The sequence below is a fragment of the Erpetoichthys calabaricus genome, chromosome 7, assembly GCF_900747795.2.
Source record: "Erpetoichthys calabaricus chromosome 7, fErpCal1.3, whole genome shotgun sequence".
Lineage (NCBI taxonomy): Eukaryota > Metazoa > Chordata > Cladistia > Polypteriformes > Polypteridae > Erpetoichthys > Erpetoichthys calabaricus.
The window spans coordinates 79790139-79810794 of NC_041400.2; the positions used below are offsets into that span (position 1 = coordinate 79790139).

At 37.8% G+C, this 20656-nt stretch overlaps 1 protein-coding gene across 1 annotated transcript in view; it reads right to left on the reverse strand.

Annotated features, from left to right (window-relative positions):
- Positions 1–20656, reverse strand: part of dnai1.2 (dynein, axonemal, intermediate chain 1, paralog 2) — a 365397-nt gene that overhangs the window by 148724 nt on the left and 196017 nt on the right. Inside the window, 3 exon segments of the mRNA XM_028804629.2 lie at positions 129–246; positions 15327–15414; positions 19629–19757. Coding sequence (XP_028660462.2) covers positions 129–246; positions 15327–15414; positions 19629–19757 — 335 coding nt within the window.

The following is a 20656-nucleotide window of genomic DNA, read 5'->3' on the forward strand; positions in this document are numbered from 1 at the left end:
TAGTTGCAAAAGCTTCTTCTCAAATCTTCCCAATAGGTAGGGTTACTAAGGACTGAATAAATACCACTAAAATAACTAAACACTAATTATTCATCTGTGAGAAAAAAAATGAAAATGTTGCAACTCACCAACAGAGGGCAGTCACTGCAAGTTTTTTGGCCTTTTCATATTGGAATTTCCACAAGGGAAGAAGTGTGCCTTCCTGTTCCCTAAACTCATCAGAAGCGTCTTCAAAATATTTGAAATCTGTGGAAAATTCAGGTAAAACATACTGAATTTTTGATTACCTCTGATGAAGAACTATCTTCTGCTTGGTAATACTCTAAGCAATGCAATAAAACTTTAAAGAGGTGTTTGTAGGTAAGGACCAGAAAGTGGTGATGTGTTGAACGGTCATAAACACCAAAATCAGTATAGGAATAACACAGTATTGTACTCCATATGTGGAAGATGTTGAAAAAAATTATATCAGTCCCATAACTGAAACATAATATTCAAATTGAATATGACACAACATAGTAAGTTGTAAATAATGTTCTAAATACAGCCAGCATGAGTTTATGAGAGGAAGGTCCTGTCAAATAAATCTTTTAGATTTTTTTGATGAAGCAACCAGAATAGTTAACAAAAACAAAGCATATAACATAATTTACCTAGACTTTCAAAAAGCAAAGATACAGTCTCACACCAAAGATTAATTCTGAAACTGCAAGCTGTAGGCATAAGAGGTAACCTATAAAATTGGATCTCTAGCTGGTTAGCTGGCAGGAGGCAAAGAGCACAGATAAGAGAAGATTGTTCCACATAGAACAAGGTCAGTAGTGTAGTCCCTCAGAGGTCTGCCCATGGAACACTACTTTTTCTGAATTATATTAATGACACTGATTCTAGTGTAGTTAGTAAATTGACGAATTACACTAAAATTGGAGAGATTTCAGGTACTGAGGAGGCAGCAAAGGGAATTCAAAAAGAGTTGGACAACCTTCAGAACTGTGCAAACATCTGGAAAATTGGTTTAATGTAGAAAAGTGCAAATTGCTACACATCCATATTACTAAACGAGAATGGTAAACCGGATATGGACGCAGGGACCTGCCCGTGGACGCAGGAGACATAGTGCACAGGCGCCACACAAAGCCCCCCTCCCCAGAGTGAAATGGGAGAGACTACGAACGTGCGCAGGCGCCACACAAAGCCCCCCCCGCCCCAGAGCAAAACGGGAGAGACTACGAACCGTCTGACATGCCGCAAGCAGGATAAAGCGAGGTCAGAAATAAAACACAGAGTAGGAAACAAAGTAAAACGTCATAAAGAGGTTAAAGAACGTGGACAAACACATGGAGAGCAGGTTACAGATGATGAAAACTGGAATGCAACAGCTTCAAAAAAACCTAGGCCCGAAACACATGCACAGCGAGGGACAGAATATAAAGGCGGAAACAACGACAGTTAAACGTCCACACCACATAGCGGAGGCAGACCCGGAAGGTGCAGGCGCTTACATCGCGCGTCGGAAGGCGCAGGAAAGTACGAAAGGCAAAGGCGCCTACACAGCATGGTGAAACCCGACATAATACGGAAGGCGCAGGCGTTGCCGCCATATTGTGACTGGCACTAATGCATAGTGAAGGCGCAGGCATCACCGCCATATTGTGTGTGGCACTACTGCTAAGTGAAGTTAGGAATAATGTGCTGCTTGGTGTGCCACACAAACACCTCCACAGACTACGGAGTCCATAGAGACTACGAATGACATAACCACACAAACAACAGGAGTCACCGCCCAACCCAATCACAAATAAAACCCGACATAATACGCCACCCCAGAGTAAAACGGGACAGACTACGGAGTCCAGAAAGGGTCACAAATCAATTGGAGTACGGAAAGCGCAAGATAGTACGCAAACACACTACACAGCATGATCCACGCACCTCTAATGACCCGCAAGCAAAAACACGATATAGTACAGAAACCCAACAAATACGGACTCCACAACATATTTGAATCACATTACAATGATACAATCACACAAACAACAGGAGTCAGCGCCCCACCCCAGAGTAAAACGGGACAGAATACGGAGTCGAGAAAGGTTCACAAATCAAACCCGACATGATACGCCACCCCAGAGTAAAACGGGACAGACTACGGAGTCCAGAAAGGGTCACAAATCAATTGGAGTGCGGAAAACGCAAGATAGTACGCAAACACACTACACAGCATGATCCACGCACCTCTAATAACCTGCAAGCAAAAACACGATATAGTACAGAAACCCCACAAATACGGACTCCACAACATATTTGAATCACATTACAGTGATACAATATTAATAGTGCAACCACACAAAACACAGGCACAACACCTGATGGGTAATAAGAATAAACGGACACTCCGTATTAAAGGTTCGTCATCCTCACACGTGAAAACTATACAGCATAAGTGAATCATCACATTACAGTCATACATTATTAACAATTCAACCACAGAAAACGCTACGTATTAACAGTAAGTGCAATCCATTATCCATATTACTAACGCTAAACAAGGAAGAACTAATGGAGTTACGCTCACGGCTCCAAAACAATAGACCAGATACCACTGTTAACGCAACGGGCTATATTATGTCCAAAGAATATTAATGTTGATCACATAAATAACCAAGTCATTGCATTACTTCCTGGAGAAAGCCGCCTCTTTCTAAGTACTGACAAAGTTGATTCTGAAGGCGAGATTGAACATCTTAATTTCCCCTTAGAATATCTGAACACTATTAACCCAGCCGGATTACCACAACACAATCTTAACCTTAAAATCGGAACAATTGTCATGCTATTAAGAAACCTTAATACTAAACAAGGTTTATGCAATGGTACACGTTTAGTCATCAACACCATGACAGACAATGTTATTGAAGCAAAAATACTTACAGGATCACATCCTAACAATACTGTTGTAATTCCTAGAATTGACCTTACAAGTTCTGCCCTTGAATTACCATTTACACTTGGGTGACGCCAATTTCCCATTAAACCTGCATTTGCCATGACAATCAACAAATCCCAAGGACAGACCATGGACAAAGTTTTTGGACATGGACAACTTTATGTAGCCTTCTCATGAGTTCGGCGTTCATCTGACATTAAAGTTAAAGTTATAAATACTCCAAACCAAGGAAAACTCATTCAAGGACAACAAACCATCTTTACTACAAATATTGTATATAAAGAGATATTCCAATAAATCTTTGTGATTTACCATACAATACGTTCTTTACTTCCTATATGCATCATCTACACCTTTACACTCTAATGTATCTCATGCATACATCAAACAATTTCGTGTTACCCAACACCAGGGGTTGGCGAGCGAAGCGAGTAGGGGGCGGAGCCCCCTAGTGTGCAAAAGGAACATCAATTATAAATGCAAGATGGGAGACACTGTCATATAGGATGGAACCTGTAAAAAGGATTTAGGTGCATATGTTGACTCAACATTTTAACACTAGAATTACCAGAGCCTACGAAAAAACTTGTAGATCCGGCCCACCTTAAATCCATTCGCACCTCTCTGTCAGCGTCTTTTGTCCTGTAAATGTGCCGATAAAGACAAGCAGCAAGCAGACTACTATTCCATCCCCCCACAGCTGCAGAACATGCACAAAGTTCTCCCAGCTCATGCCTTGATTGATTATCTGGGAGTGAAGTGCTGGAGTTTTAGAGTGAAAATAATATATCGTTATTTGGAACACATGCATTTCATGTGTGTTTCGTTTCTATAATTATCTGTGTAAACACATTGTTAAAACTGAAACGTTTTTCATATTTTAGTAGTAAATGACAAAATGTTGGCATAAACTATATAATTTGTGAAGTCTGAAGTCCAAAGATCAAACAAACACTTTCACAAAAGGTTCAAGGATAAAACAACAGCTTCTGTGGCGTAGCGGTAAGATTTGTCAAATGTCAATGTCAATGTCAATTTATTTATATAGCACATTTAAAACAACATAGTAATGCTATGGCCAAAGTGCTTTACAATAATACAGTAGAATAAAAGAAAAAAAAACAAAAAACAACATAAAAACATAAATAGAAATAAAATATATGAACATAAAATAAGATACATAATAAATAGAAGTAATGTTATAAATTCATAAAGAGGAAACCGTCAGTATTAATGAAGGACATAGAATGCAAGTGAATAGAAATGAGTCTTTAATCTTGTTTTGAACAGTTCAATTGTAGACGACTCCTGAATGTAATGAGGTAAAGAGTTCCACAGGCGAGGGGCAGCAGCTGCAAAAGCCCTGTCTCCCTTGGTTTTACACTTGGTGCGAGGGACAACAAGAGACAATTGACCAGAAGATCTAAGCACTCTGGATGGCTGGTGTAAAACACACAATTCAGATAAATAGGCAGGAGCAAGCCCATGTAAAGATTTAAAAACTAGCAGCAAGATAGATTTTAAAATCAATTCGAAAACTGACAGGCAGCCAGTGTAAAGAAGCTAAAATAGGAGAAACAGAGTCACACTTTCTTGCCCCAACCAGAAAGCGAGCGGCAGCATTTTGGACCAACTGTAACCTGTGTATCAGAGATTTGTTAATCCCAGAATATAGCGAGTTGCAGTAATCTGATTTGCTGACTTGTAATCAAGAGTCCCCGGTTCGATCCCGACTGCCTCCTATATTTGCCGTTTTCAGTAGTGAGCTGCTCTTATTGTTAATATTATACAGTACACACATACATTTGGTTTGCGTCTGTAACAGATGGTGTACATTTATAGTAGTCAAGATGGCACCGACTGGTGTGGCTGGCTGTCTGATCGTCTCGCTAATCTATGAATTATCTTTGTTTTTTTGTATTAGTTTATCTCAATGACCACTGTCCTACAATCGTGATTCTCTACTTAACATATTTTCTTGCTTGCTTTCCTCTCAATTTTCATCTCCTATTGGGATATTATATGAACCTCCACCTTTGTTTTATTCATCACCTGACTTCTTCATCTGGACGCCGGTGTTCACCTGTATCAGTGAGCTGAATACTTCTCTGAGACGCAAACGCACCCGCCGCCGACGTGTAAAAAGAGCCGGAGTTGCTGTTAAACAACGCTGACTCAAGTCCCAGAGCTTGGACTCCCGATGCCTGCAAGTCGTCTATGACCCATCTTCTCCTGCACAGGACTCCATCCCTGGTCCAGGGGCACTAGATACCGGATTTAATTTCTCCATTTCAAGACAGCATCACTTTTCCTCAGTCTGCAATAGGGCAGTAAACACAGCTAATCTTCGCACGCTCACTCTTGCTCATCCTGCAACGAGCTCTTCTACTTCTATCAAGGCTGCTCTCTTGAACATGAAATCAGTGTCTAATAAAACTTTTATTCTGCAAAACTTTATTACCTCAAATAATCTGGATTTCTTCTTCATCACTGAAACTTGGATTTTAAATGGTGACTTTTCATGTTTTACTGACTTGGTACCATCAGGTGCAGCTCCCCTTCTCTGCTGTTTGCCGTGGTTTATAGACCTCCTGTAATTAATGATACTTTAATTTCTGAATTCTCTGATCTCCTGGCTGATATCACTCTCTCCATTGACAAAGTATTTATTGTTGGTGATTTCAACATTCATGTTTGTTGTCAATCGAAACCTTTGGTCAATGACTTTTTATCACTATTGGACTCATTTGATTTTATACAGCATATTAATACGCCAACTCAGACTCATTTGATTTTATACAGCATATTAATATGCTAACTCACTCTCTCGGTCACATACTTGATCTCGTTCTTACTCGTGATATTTCAGTTAATAATATTGATTTACTGTATGTGATGTTTCTTTCACTGATCACTTTTCTATAATGATGGATCTGAATATTACTGTTGATGTCCCGACTAATAGCTGTCCCCCACGCTGCTCGCACTTTTGAAATTCTTCTATTATATCCGATTTTAAAACCATTTTCTCTAGTCTTTATGTGCATGACCAAAATAATGGTATCGATGATTCTGTCGTAAAATTTAATTCTTCCTGTAAAATGGTTTTAGACTCAATTGCTCCGCCCAAGATATGCAGTAATAAGGGAAGACCTGCTCCCTGGCTAAATGAAAATACACGATCACTGTGCCATGCCTGTCGAACTGCTGAACGGCGTTGGAAAAAAGATGGACTGATTGTCTCTAAACAGATTTTTAGGACTTCTTTTTAGATTTCCAGACTGAAGTTAAGAAAACTAAACAAGACTTCTTTGCTGATTTAGTATCCTGTCATTCAAAGAATCCTAGGGTCTTATTTAATTCAATTAATGCGGCCATTCACCCTTACTCTGCGATGGGATTAAATAGCACTGTTCATTCATGTGAGCAGTTTCTATCATTCTTTGTCAGCAAAATCGATACTATCCGCTGTGACATTGTTCAAACTGACTATAAACTTCCTACTGTTAATCATGACATTGTCTTAGAATCCTTTGATATAGTCTCACTTTCACAGCTAAAAAGAACTATTGACACCCTTAAACCAGCTTCTAGCCCCCTTGATATAATACCACCACGCCTTTTAGTAGAAGCCTTTGATGTGTTGGGCCCATCCTTGCTAGCCATTATAAATTATTCTATTAGTTCAGGGGTTGTGCCCTCATTTTTTAAACATTCTGCAGTCCATCCCCATCTAAAAAAGGCTGAATTAGATCCTGGAGTTTTAGCCAATTTTTGTCCAATTTCCCAACTGCCATTTCTGGCTAAAATTCTAGAAAGAATTATTTATAATCAATTGGTCGATCACCTTAACTCCGATAATTTATCTGAGATCTACCAATCTGGCTTTAGGCGTTATCATGGTGTTGAAACGGCACTCCTGAAAGTGTTCAACGACAACTCTTTTATTACTGACTCAGGTGATGTGGCAGTCCTTCTCCTCCTTGACCTATCCACTGCCTTTGACACTATTGACCATGAGATATTGCTGATGTGGCTTGAACATCTTGTTCGGCTTAAAGGGGCTGCTCTTAACTGGTTCAGGTCATATTTAACTGGTAGACACTTTTCAGTGACTTTAAATTCCTCTTTTTTCATCTACTGCTCCTCTTAAATATGGTGTTCCTCAGGGATCCATTTTGGGTCCTATTTTATTCTCTATATCAGGCATGTCAAACTCACTACCATTGGTGGGCCGCTTCGACTGCCATACATGTGTCAGCGGGCCGCACTGTAACAAATACTATTATACTATTATACAAAGTTACTGTAGCTTTCTTTCCAATTTTGAAAACTTTAAAAAATGTAACACTTAAAGTTTAAAGTTTAAAGAAAAGCAATTTATTTCCATACAGTCACCATACAACAGTGTAGAATTAGAGTCTTAGCCTCTTAGCGAGGTCCTTATTATATTATATTCATTATATTATATTCATTGCTTATATAGGAGCCTTACAGTGTGAGAATTATTTCTTTTGTCCCGACACTTGGCATCTCTTGTTAGTAACCAGTTTGTCAATATCAGGCTTGAAATCTTGTGCAGCTACAACTTTTATGAGGGATGAAAGGTGCTCGACGGTAAGTCTTGAGCGATGTGGGGTTTTGGTAGCTTTCATTAACGAAAACAGTTGCTCACAAAGGTAAGTGCTTCTGAACATTGACAGTACTCTCGATGCCAACTTACAGATCTGCACATACGAGGGTGGCAGGTAATCATACAAGCCTGGCACACCAACTTCGTTGTATTTTGCCTTCAGAATAGAATCTGACTGCACTTTAATCAATTCCATTTGGATATTCTCAGGCACATTCTCAACGTTGTAAGAGAACAGCGCAATGCCCTGTTTGTGTGAACTGAAATCACGAAAATGCTCACTGAATTCATTGCTCAGTAATTCAAGTTGGAAAACAAATCCTACAAAAATCAAATTTTACTTTACTAAGTTTACTTCAAAGTTTATATTGTAAAATAAGCCGATATGCAAAAAGCCACCTGACCCACAATAATTTTACAAACTCAAAATCACAAAAATATGTTAATAAACAACTCACCAACTTCTCGCGTCCACTTCAGATCTTCAGCTGTAGTCTACACTAACTGTTCTTTACAATACTAGCACAAAATTACATGAAACTAGAGCAAAAAAACGTGAAAATATGCGGGGTATTACTACTCGTGATGGTCAGTTCTGCCCAGTGGCCAGTCTCAGCAGCCCAGTCAGTAGTATAGCCTTAGCAGGGGCGGCTCTAGGCTCGTGGCGGCCCTGGGCAGAGAAAGAATCGGTGGTCCCTTCGCCTGGCAATGTCAATACGGTATCTTATGCACGGCGGATGGCCACGTCCGTTGCAGACACTGCATAGCCGCCTCGTGCTCATGACACGCTTCAATATACGCGTGTCCATAACTTGAAAACCAAGTGGCGGTCCATGATATTCTCATTACGGCAGAACGTTATAATACTACATATAGCTTACTGCTCCGACTCCAGCGACATTTATAAATACAGCGTACTAATTAACAAGAAACACAATGTTTTTCGGCCACATTGCCGTCAGCTGTGTCGTTATTTTCTCTTTCTGTTTTATATTCAATATATATTGGCGTGGCGGCCCCTGGGATTTGGCGGCACTGTGCAGGTGCACAGTTTGCACATGCCTAAGGCCGCCCCTGCTGCTGCCTAGCACTTCAGTTGTGACGCTGTGGCTCATTAACTTTGGACAAGGCTCATGGCCATACTAGCAGATGACGTTTCCGGTACCGTAATGCCATGGGAAAACGCGCTTTTGTCAGAAGGCAGAAGTAAGAAAAGTCAATAAGTAACACTGAAGATGCAGAATGATTCAATCACAGATGATAGTAATCATTTTGTACGAGTTCAGTGCTAACTAGGATCTGTCATGCGGGCCGCACAGATTTCTGTTGCGGGCCACATGCAGCCCGGGGGCCGTGTGTTTGACATGCCTGCTCTATATACCTTCACCCTATTGGAGCAATTTTTAGGAAATTTAACATTTCTTTTCACTGCTATGCTGATGATACACAGGTTTATATTCCTGTCTGCAACTCTGCAACAAATCAACTCCACAACTGTCTGTCTGAGCTAAGATCCTGGATGGCTAATAATTTTCTTGATCTAAATCAAAATAAAACGGAGGTGCTTGTGGGTCCATCGGCTAAAGCCCAAATTGGTCTTGGACTTCTCGGCTCTTTCTCTGTCTTTTCCAAACCTCAAGTCCGCAATCTTGGTGTTACCTTTGATAGTAACCTCTCTTTTGGGAAACAAGTCAATTCTGTAGTCAAGAGTTGCTTTTTTCAACTTCATCTATTAGGTAGGATCAAGCCTTTTTTATCTTCTAGGGATCTTGAGAAAACTACTCATGCGTTTATTTTTTATAATTTTTTATAATTACTGCAACTCGCTGTATTCTGGGATTAACAAATCTCTGATACATAGGTTACAGTTGGTCCAAAATGCTGCCGCTCGCTTTCTGGTTGGGGCAAGAAAGTATGACTCTGTTTCTCCTATTTTAGCTTCTTTACACTGGCTGCCTATCAGTTTTCGAATTGATTTTAAAATCTTGCTGCTAGTTTTTAAATCTTTACATGGGCTTGCTCCTGCCTATTTATCTGAATTGTATGTTTTACACCAGCCATCCAGAGTGCTTAGATCTTCTGGTTAATTGTCTCTTGTTGTCCCTCGCACCAAGTGTAAAACCAAGGTGGACAGGGCTTTTGCAGCTGCTGCCCCTCGCCTGTGGAACTCTTTACCTCATTACATACAGGAGTCGTCTACAACTGAACTGTTCAAAACAAGATTAAAAACTCATTTCTATTCACTTGCATTCCATGACCTTCAGTAATACTGATGAGGACAAAGAGGATGTGATTATATAACATTACTTGTATTTATTACGTATTTTATTTTATGTTCATATATTTTATTTCTATTTATGTTTTTATGTTCTTTTGTTTTTTTCTTTTATTCTATTATTGTAAAGCACTTTGGCCACAGCATTACTATGTTGTTTTAAATGTGCTATATAAATAAATTGACAATGACATTATACTTGTGAAAGATACCATTTTTATTTTCACTTATATTCTCTCAGTCACGATCACGATACATACTACCGCCCTCCCACCCAGGGATCTGATGCTGATAGTTTTAATTTGATCTATGATGTTTAAACTCTCAAAACTGTATGCAGACAATCCAGAAAAAATACAGTATGCATAATAATTTTTTAATGGCATTTCAGTTGTAACACTATCAGTGTGAATTGTCAAAAAAAAATACTAAACTAAAATAACAGTCAAATCAAATGTAGCCTTAGTCCTTATACTAACTCGTGTCTTCAATCCAATACTTAGATAACAAACAACTAAGCACCGCTTTCTTAACTACAATAAAAAGTGGGAGGACATAATGTGTCAAGTGACTGGGAAACAGGTATAACAATGGTAAACAATATGGCTGTGACCATGCAGTGAATGTCATAAAATGGTAGTGACCATACCAAAAAAATAGGTGGTGCTAGAATAACAATAAAATGAATGAAGAAATTCCAAAATTAAATCCAGGAAGTCCAAAACATGATTCAAAACAAATGGTAAGAACACACTTTAATAGGAAGAAGTTGCAGCTAAGGTCAGACGACAATTAAATTGAAGAGCAAATTAAATATGAAGAAGCTATAGCAATAGTCAGACAACAATGAATTTCAATGCAGTGCTACCTAATGATCAGAGCTGGTGTATATTTATGTTTTACTGCTTTTACCATTGAAGGAAATTATTACTTCAGCTAAACAATACATCATTTTGGTGGATAATTGTTACTTCGTGATACAGGTCACGATGGATCGTCGATTTCAGAGGATCATTCGAAACTGGAAAAGGCCCTGCAGTACGTGCTCTCATCTACTCATCGCGAGCCTGCAGCATCGGCGGTAATAGGAGCTGCAATTCCACCCGCGGAGCACGAAAGTCGAAAGGATCTGTCCGAACTAAAAGAGATGATTGCATTACTGGCTAATGCTATGGCTACGGCCATAAGTGAGTTTAAGAAGGAGCTTAAGAAGGATAACAAGGACAGGGAAACGCGTCTATTTAATCGTTTTGACGCGACCTTTAAAGGCATATTGGGGAAATTAGAGGAACACATTGAAGAAAATAGATCCAAACTGAAAAAACTTGCCAGTCAGTCGGATGAAGTTGCCGATCAGCAGGATGACGTTAAGCAGGAATTCACGGCTTAACAGCGGAACAATTGGCATCTAACACCGATGAAAAAGCTACAGCTGCGAATTCCGAATGCAAAAAACTCGGAGACAGACTTGCAGCCCTGGAGGATGGGTGCAGAAGGAATAATATTAGAATCGAACATCTACCTGAGAAACGAGAAAGTACAAACCCAGCGAAATTTGCAGTAGAATTACTCTCTAAAATAATTGGAGATGACTTTAAACCAGATACCGAGATAGCAGCAGCTTATTGTATACGCAGTTCAAATACCTTTAAACCTAGGTCTTTTATTGTTTGCTTTGAGCGACTACGATGTAAGATTGATGTGATGGCATTTCTCAGACACAAGCAAGAGATTATATTTGAAAATAATCTCATTCGAATTTTCCCTGACTTCTCACCTTTAACAGCTGCAAAACGGGCAACCTTCTTCAACATTAAACAGCTGTTACGGAAAGCCGATATCAAATACAGCCTCTTGTATCCCGCCAAACTGAAAGTGGAAGTTCATGGCCAATTTTATGTATTTTCAAGCAAGGAGAAAGCTGAAAAGGAATTAAAGAAGCTGCTCCTGACACTCTTTTGAAAGACAATAAGGAGCCGTATCCTGTCATGGCATGGCAACCTGCTGTCTGATCCACTTGTAAGGATATAGGTATTATAATCATACATCCTTATCTTTACTTGGACGCTATATGTTTATGTTTTTGAAGTAAGCTTTATGTTTTAATTACAGTTATAGACATGAGTATGTGGAAGTTATAGACGTGAGTGTGTGGAAGTAATTAGAGTAGGGTTTTTTTTTTTTTTTTTATTCCTTTTACTACCCTAAACGAGACTGTTTAACATCATACCCTTGGTTTATTGTTATTTCTATTATTGCATTAGGATTTACTATGCTTATCCTAGACCACTTTTTAACACCAATCCCAGGGTTCATTATTTTATTATCTTATTATTTTAAAATTGCTGAAGATTACATTTTAAGCTTAAAGACTGTTAATGATTATATTTTTGGCAGATAGTATTTAGACTTTAGCTGCAATAGATATCTCTACTTTTTAATTCTGAAATGCCGCAGCTGGGGTGCTCTGTCTCTCAGTTTGTCAGAGGACTGGGACTTTGTGAAGTGGGGTCTAGCCTCATGTGGGGAGGCAAAATGGGGGGTGGGGGGTAAGGGGGGGGGAGAAGGAGAGCAGGCTATATCTAATCTATCCTTTTAATCCTTATAATTATAACTATCAACACAACAATAGGCTGTATGGCAATAACTCGTGGGGAAATTGGAAATTAAGATTAAAATTGCCTCACTACCAGTTAAGACTATAAAATGACATTAAAAATTCAGAATCAACGTCTCCATGATGGGACAGTTAATTTTATGAGCTGGAATGTTAAAGGCCTGAATCACAAATTAAAGAGAAAGAAAGTATGCTCTCACCTAACAGGCTTAAACGCTAAAATAGTATTTTTACAGGAGACCCACTTACTAAGCAAGGATCAATTCCGGCTACAAAAAGACTGGACTGGCCAAATGTTCCATTCTAGCTTTACAAAGAAAACTAGAGGTGTGGGAATTCTCATACATCGAACAGTCCCATTTGTAGCATCAGATGTAGTATTTGATCCTGAAGGGAGATATGTGATGGTCATGGGCAACTTATTTAACTGTAAAATGATTTTGATAAATGTTTATGCACCCAATGTCGATGATAAGGAATTCATGCAAAATCTATTTGCATCCATTCCCAATGTGAACACTCATAAAATTATAATGGCTGGGGACTTTAATTGTGTTTTAAATCCATTCTTAGATAGGACTCCTGCCACAGGGGGGACGACATCTAACACACTGCAAAGACAATTACACAGTTTGTAACCGACCACAACTTATCAGACCCCTGGAGGTTTCTAAACCCAAACTCAAGAACATATTCGTTCTACTCACCAGTGCATCATAGCTACTCAAGAATCAATTATTTCTTTATAGATAATAATTTCTTGCCTACGATTAAATCTTGTAAATACAACACAATTGTTATCTCCGACCATACACCTCTAGTTTTGGAGCTAAAATCATTATGCACCCCTGCAAGAGAACCACCTCTTTCAACCCTTGCAAACATATCCAGTTTTTAATATCTGGAAAAGATTTGGGATTAAATTTCTCAGAGATCTTTATATAGACAATATCTTTGCATCCTTTGAACAATTACATTCCAAATGTAACCTTGCAGCTACACATTTCTTTCATTATCATCAAATTAGGAACTTTGTCAAACAGAACCTGCCCTATTGTCCTCATCTCGTACCCTTCACCATGCTGGAAAAAATACTGCTCAACTTCGAGGACTTAGACATCATTTCTGCAATATATAAAATTTTATTAGAGTCCCTTCCTTTCAAAGATCCAAGAGGACAATGGGAAAAAGATCTCTTAATTAATATATCAGAAAAGGAGTGGAAGGTAGCAATGCAGAGAATTCACTCGATCTCCATATGCGCAAAGCATAGAATTATTCAACTCAAAATTATATATCGAGCTCATCTGTCTCGTTTAAAACTGTCCAAAATGTTTCCAGGGCAAGATCCAACCTGCGAACGCTGCAACCAAGCTCCTGCCTCACATGTTTTGGGCATGCACCAAATTAACAACATTTTGGACCAAAATTTTTAAGTGCCTTTCAGACAGGCTTGGTGTCACAATCCCTCCTAACCAATTAATAGCTGTGTTTGGTGTTCTTCCAGATGGATTTGAAATGGATAAGTACAAGCAAACTGTGATTGCATTCACTACACTCTTGGCACGCAGACTGATTTTGTTAAATTGGAAGAATGCTAACTCTCCTCCAATAAGTCAGTGTGAAACCGATGTTTTATATTATTTGAAATTGGAAAAAATCAAATTCTCTCTGTTAGAGGATCTGTACAGAATTTTTTCAAAACCTGGCAGGATCTAAATATTTTAGAATAAGAAGAAATAATTATTTCTGCATTTCTTTTCCTTCTCCATTTATCTTTTTTTGCCCAATTAAACTCAATAATTTAGGCATGTTTACAAGCCTTAAGTTTTACTCCTTTGGCCATGCTCTCCTTCTCAGGGGTGGGGTTTGATTTGTTTTCAATCCTATTTTTTGTAAAAATTGATCTATATGTACCGAATGATTATAATAAAATTAATTTAAAAAAAAAAACTTCTGCTAAATAATACTTGTCTTTCAGTGGGCCCTGTGAAAACTGCCTCTCAGAAGGTTACTTAAATGTTTAGTAAACCTTGGAGAAATTATTGATCACTTGAATTCATAACAAACTTGATGTTACTGTCTCAAAGGAAAAAATGGACATGCATCACTGAACATTTCAAAATATACAAAGTAGAAAAATAAGTGGAAGTGAAGTTAATATCACATCCACTTGTGACATGTCAGTCATATAAGTATTTGGTTTATTTGGTTCATATGATTAGATTGTCTGTAACATATTTTGTTTACTTGCAATTAATTTACTTAATCAAAAATAGTTGAGAATCATGAAATAAAAAGATGATTTTTGCATTAAAACTGCAGTGTAAATCATGAACTAGAATTCCAGTTCAATGTCTTTCATTGGTTAAATTATATTTTAATCACCAGCAATGCTTATAGGAATAGTTTAAAGTAATTAGGTTTAAAATCTTAAAGAACAGATTTTACTCTAAAAGTCACAAATCCCAAGCATTTACTTACATCAGGAATAATGTTTGATTTATACACTATTAAAAAGAAGTGAAAGAAGTATATTTGAAAACAGTAATACGTTATTAAATATCTGTAACATGTACAAAGAAACTGGAGTTGTGACCATGATGTAACACAGGAAATTTACTATTACAGGAAAGATGTTCAAAATAGGAATGACTGTACTGCACAATACAGATTGATGTAAAATATATTATACAACTATTTTGCATGTAATCAGACTCAAAATCTATTTTGAATTAAATTGTCAGTTCTAGTACATTGTGGAGATCTTTCTAAAAAAGTTGTAAAAATATATAAGAAAATGAAAGGGATAGAAGCACAGTAAATATTAAAAAAAAAAATCTAATTACCATACCTTGAGCAATATCATCAAATCTATTTTGGTTCACCATTCGCTCTAGTATTTGTACGACTTTTGGAGACACCTTGGTTATATCATCACTCTTGAGAAAGAAAAAAAAAAGTTAGATTAAAGTATGTATGATAAGCAGCCCGGACACACACAGACGGACACCATGTTATAGTCCACCACACGTTTATTAAACATTATAAATCCAATAAAGTGCACAAACCCAGTGCACAAAGCACCAATCACCCTTTCACAAGTCCTGGCCACAACAATGCCTTTCACAGTCTCTTTGGTCCACCTCCACTCCTCCCCAACACGCTTCGTCTTCTTCCTCCCGACTCTCGCTCCTCGCTGGAGGGAGGCGGCCCCTTTTATATGCCCCGGATGGGCTCCAGGTGCATCCTCAGGACTTCCGTAGCCACACCCCTGTGTGGCGGAAGCTCCCAAGGAGAAGCCGGAAGTCCACCGGGTGCCCTCAAGTCTCTTCCCCCCAGCACTTCCCAGTGTGGCGGAAGTACTGAAGGCCAATGTTCCCAAGGCATCGGGGCGCCCCCTGGCGGTGACCACGGGCCCCTACAGGGTTGAGCTTCCAAGCTCCGTACCCGTGGTCCCCAAAGCCACCAGGGAGGACGCCCCCTCGTGTCCAGAAGGAGGCACAAGCCCTCCTCCACTCCTCCTAGGCATCCCGGCCGGGCATGGACACCCTCCGGGCACCACATATGTGACTAACCACCAGATGTGCTTTTATTAACAAATTCAATGCACTCTTAGTACCATTCACAAGAGAAACTAATGACAGAGACTAAAAGAAATAAACACAGGGATTCCAGTAATGTTCAGAGATGGATAATAATAATACATTTATTTATATAGCACCTTTCCCAAGATGCTGAAGATTTTGAATTTATCTAATTAATTATCTGGACATATGTAATTTTTGTATAGAATATGTAAAATATGCATAAAACCAGTTAGAACAGACCGGTACATTGAACTTTCAGCTGTTAATCCCCTCGCAGGTTTTAGAGAACTACAATATATTTTAAAATTTACAACTGAACACCAGCAAAACCAAGGAACTGGTGGTGGATTTTAGGAGACCCAGGCCCCTCATGGACCCCGTGATCATCAGAGGTGATTGTGTGCAGAGGGTGCAGACCTATAAATACCTGGGAGTGCAGCTGGACGATAAATTGGACTGGACTGCCAATACTGATTCTCTGTGCAAGAAAGGACAGAGCCGCCTGTACTTCCTTAGAAGACTGGCATCCTTCAACATCTGCAGTAAGATGCTGCAGATGTTCTATCAGATGGTTGTGGCGAGTGCCCTCTTCTACGCAGTGGTGTGCTGGGGAGGCAGCATTAAGAAGAAGGATGCCTCACGCCTGGACAAACTGGTGAGGAAGGCAGGCTCTATTGTTGGCATAGAGCTGGACGGTTTGACATCCGTAGCAGAGCAACGGGCACTCAGCAGGCTCCTATCAATTATGGAGAATCCACTACATCCATTAAACAGTGTCATCTCCAGACAGAGGAGCAGTTTCAGCGGCAGACTGCTGTCACTGTCCTGCTCCACTGACAGACTGAGAAGATCATTCCTCCCCCAAACTATGCGACTCTTCAATTCCACCAGAGGGGGTAAATGTTGAACATTATTCAAGTTATTGTCTGTTTTTTACCTGCATTTTTTATTACTCTTTAATTTAATATTTTTTGCTGCTGGAGTATGTGAATTTCCCCCTGGGATTAATAAAGTATCTATCTATCTATCTATCTATCTATCTATCTATCTATCTATCTATCTATCTATCTATCTATCTATCTATCTATCTATCTATCTATCTATCTATCTATCTATCTATCTATCTATCTATCTATCTATCTATCTATCTATCTATCTATCTATCTATCTAATACCCTGTGTACTAATGGTGGTATATTTCCTACATGTCACTTACACTTTTCAGACCAATTACATTTTTATCCTTTAACTAATGTGAACTCTCACATCAGAAATGCATGAGAATTAGAATAATTGAAACCTCTAAACTGACCAAGCATGTATAAGCATAGGTTTGTGAATGATTGGGGCATATAAATGACTGTTACTTCCTGTGAGGGATGTTACTGAGCCGAATCTTGGCTCCTTGAAATACTTCAATAAAAAAAATGTATGCAGCAGTTTGAAAGAATAAAAAAAGTAATGTGAGGGTGATAAATGAAACTTGTACAAGAAATTACAATATGGTTCTGAAAAGTGAAAGAAATGTAAACAGAGCTGGTTACTGTTTTCTTTACTGTATCTTGATCAGAAATATTTTTAGCATCCTTTGAAGTTAGGATCAAACAAGAGATATATAGAGTCTATTTGAAGTTGTTAAAGATTTCCCTGCCTTGCATTTTGAGCAAAATAATTCACCTTAATTGCAACAACACATAAGGAGGATTATTAAATATTTTTTTCTTCTGCATTTCTACCTACCAAACTGAAAAATAACCTAGAAAGATTCAATTCCTAAGTAATACTATACTGTATTCTATTAATATAGAAAAACATTTTGTAGAATGATGATGTGAGAACCCCACTGAATTTGCTTTGACTTGAGTTCAACAAAATCATAGAAATGTTCTCAAACTTTGAAAAACTCTGCAAAATACACTGAACTCAATTTTGGGTGGATTACAAGGGTACAACGGTCTTTAAATTTTTCCTGAGGGCTAGGAAAAGTCCACCAATTATGCCTGATTGGTAAGTGTGGCCAAAAATGTGATCTGAGCTATGAGGCAGCAGTGTTAACCACTGTGCCATAATGCTTCAAACAACAAAAGACAATACCATAAACAAAATCCAATAACTGTTCACAAAGTAACAGTAAGTAAATAAAATATGGATATTGGAGCTCACAGACTTCTAATATAGTGGCACACATTGTTCCATAAAGCTGCAACATGGGACTGGCTTGTTTCATTGTTTGAAGATGCCTCTCCAGGCACAGCAAGTCTTTTTTTGTTTCCCATGTATCTGAGCAGATGATTAATAATTTCTTCTTCCATCAAGAAGAAAGAAACACTTTGTAAATTGTGATTTTTATTTAAATTATTTCATAGTATGTCCTATGCTTTCTGATGAAGGGAGGCATGAGATAATTTGCATACATAATTAGTCATGAGATGCTGCCGGCGTCAGCTCACAGGGATCAGTGTTTTATATCCAGTGGCAGTACTTGTAACACTTCAAGTTTTTTGTTTAGTTATCCATAAATGCATGCAGGATGGAAATCTGACAGTGTTTCTCAACCTTTGTGGCTTCTGAACCACTTTTTACCCTTTTAAGTTCATTGGCAACCTAAATACAGCAATCAAATCAGATATGGTTTGGTATCTCTGCCAGTAGCTTGGTTACTAGCACTCTGACATGCTGTGAATGGATAGAAAAAATATTTTTGATCTATACACTTAATTTGCATTTAATACCACTTACAACTTCAGAAATATGTATTTATGTTATGTGTATATTATGTTTTAGGATTTTACCTCCTTAAACACAAAAACCTCACAAAATGTGACTAAATAGTATCTTTTTTTCTTTTTCTGTATACTTCTAATTTTTTATTTAACTTTGTATGTGTATTGGTCCTAAACTCCTCTACATAGAAAAAAGTGGTCTACCTAGAATTAGTCCTTGAAAAATGTGCACAGTAAATGTGTGCAGCTAATTGCTTTTCTAAAGGAACGTTTACTAAAATTAAGTTGACTATTTACTATTTATTTTATTGGTTCTTTGATGATTAAACTCTACTAAATTAAATATTGCTTTATCAGATAATTTAGTGGTTGTTATTTACCTAGAATGTAATATTTCTAGATTAAATATTCTTGAATTCACAATTTCTGTTTTAATAACACAAATGCTCCTATAATGATTAGGACAAATGCTGCAATATAATGGTGTGTATTAATATTTTATATAATACTTGTAAGCTTTTAATGACTAAATACCTTCTTGTGTATTAACCTGGATTAAAATATTAAATATGTCTATGAGAAAAATGCATTTTAACATAAATAAGAACAAAATCACAACAAATATTTTCTACATAACTATCAAGACCATTCAAATTCAAAGGTCTAAATAACTGAATCAGTGATGAATTAGTACTGCCAGGATTGAAAATCTAAATTACCCCAGACAATAATGTTTTGTACATGGGAGCTTTACAAGCACTAATCAGGATACAATTGACTTTACCACCATCTGTATAAATAGGTGATCAAAAAACTGCTGTCAGGCAGTAATTTTTGCCCTACCTGGGATTCAGTGGTGCTTTGTTTTTTTTTACTCTTTTCATCCTCTTTCTTAACAGGTGGCGCTTTTTGCTTCTCTTTAGTTCGCTCCTGTTTCTGTAGTTCAACAATGTAGTAGTCATAAATTTCCCACTATGCAGACAAAAAGGAAAATCAGTAAGGTGAAATTCAAGAAAAATCATAACATTTAGGCTTGGACATAATGTTTTACGAATGAGTTGGAGTGAGTGCTTCTCACACTAATGCAAATAAAAAATTTTGTGGTTTGATTGATATATTTTTTTTTACAGCAGAAAGAATTGAAAATAATAATCTAAACAATGCCCAACATAAACAGCAGTCACTATAATTATAAAGGTAGTAGAGTTTATTCCTGCTCAACTAATTATACATTTGTTCAAAGTGACACAAGTTCTTATAAACCATTTATTTCTTCTGCTCATTCTTCTCATAATGTAAGTACCACTGTATTAAAATATATGCTGTAAACTGCTTTATAAAATGTCCATTGTAAACATCTCTAGAAATAAGTGGACCAGTGACATCACTGCTCTAGTAATGAGCTGGTAGTGTACAGTAACTCAGATTCCAATAATTAAGACAGCGACATTAACTGTAATGGGTATGGCCAGCCAATCACCTAACTTGTCCTTTCAAACTGCCAGGAAGTAGTGGACTTGCATTCTTGCAATTGGAACTAGTTCTATTACCTTGCTGGAGTGCATTTCTTGAAAACAGAGCTAAATTCAGTGACACATTTATATAGTAACTTTGCACATTAATAGTTTCACACCTTTTACTCTTTGATCTATGTGTTTCCTACAGATCACTGGCAATGAGGTTGTGGGAAAAGTTTTTCACATTATGGGAACCAAAAACCCTACACAATTGTGCAATATTATGCAGTGACAAAAGAATGGGTCCTTGTGCTCTAACTTGGAAATTGGAAAAAACACAAAAATTAAATAAAGCTGGGGGCCAGATTTAATATTTTAACTTCAGGACCTTCCTGGAATCTTACTGTAAAAAAT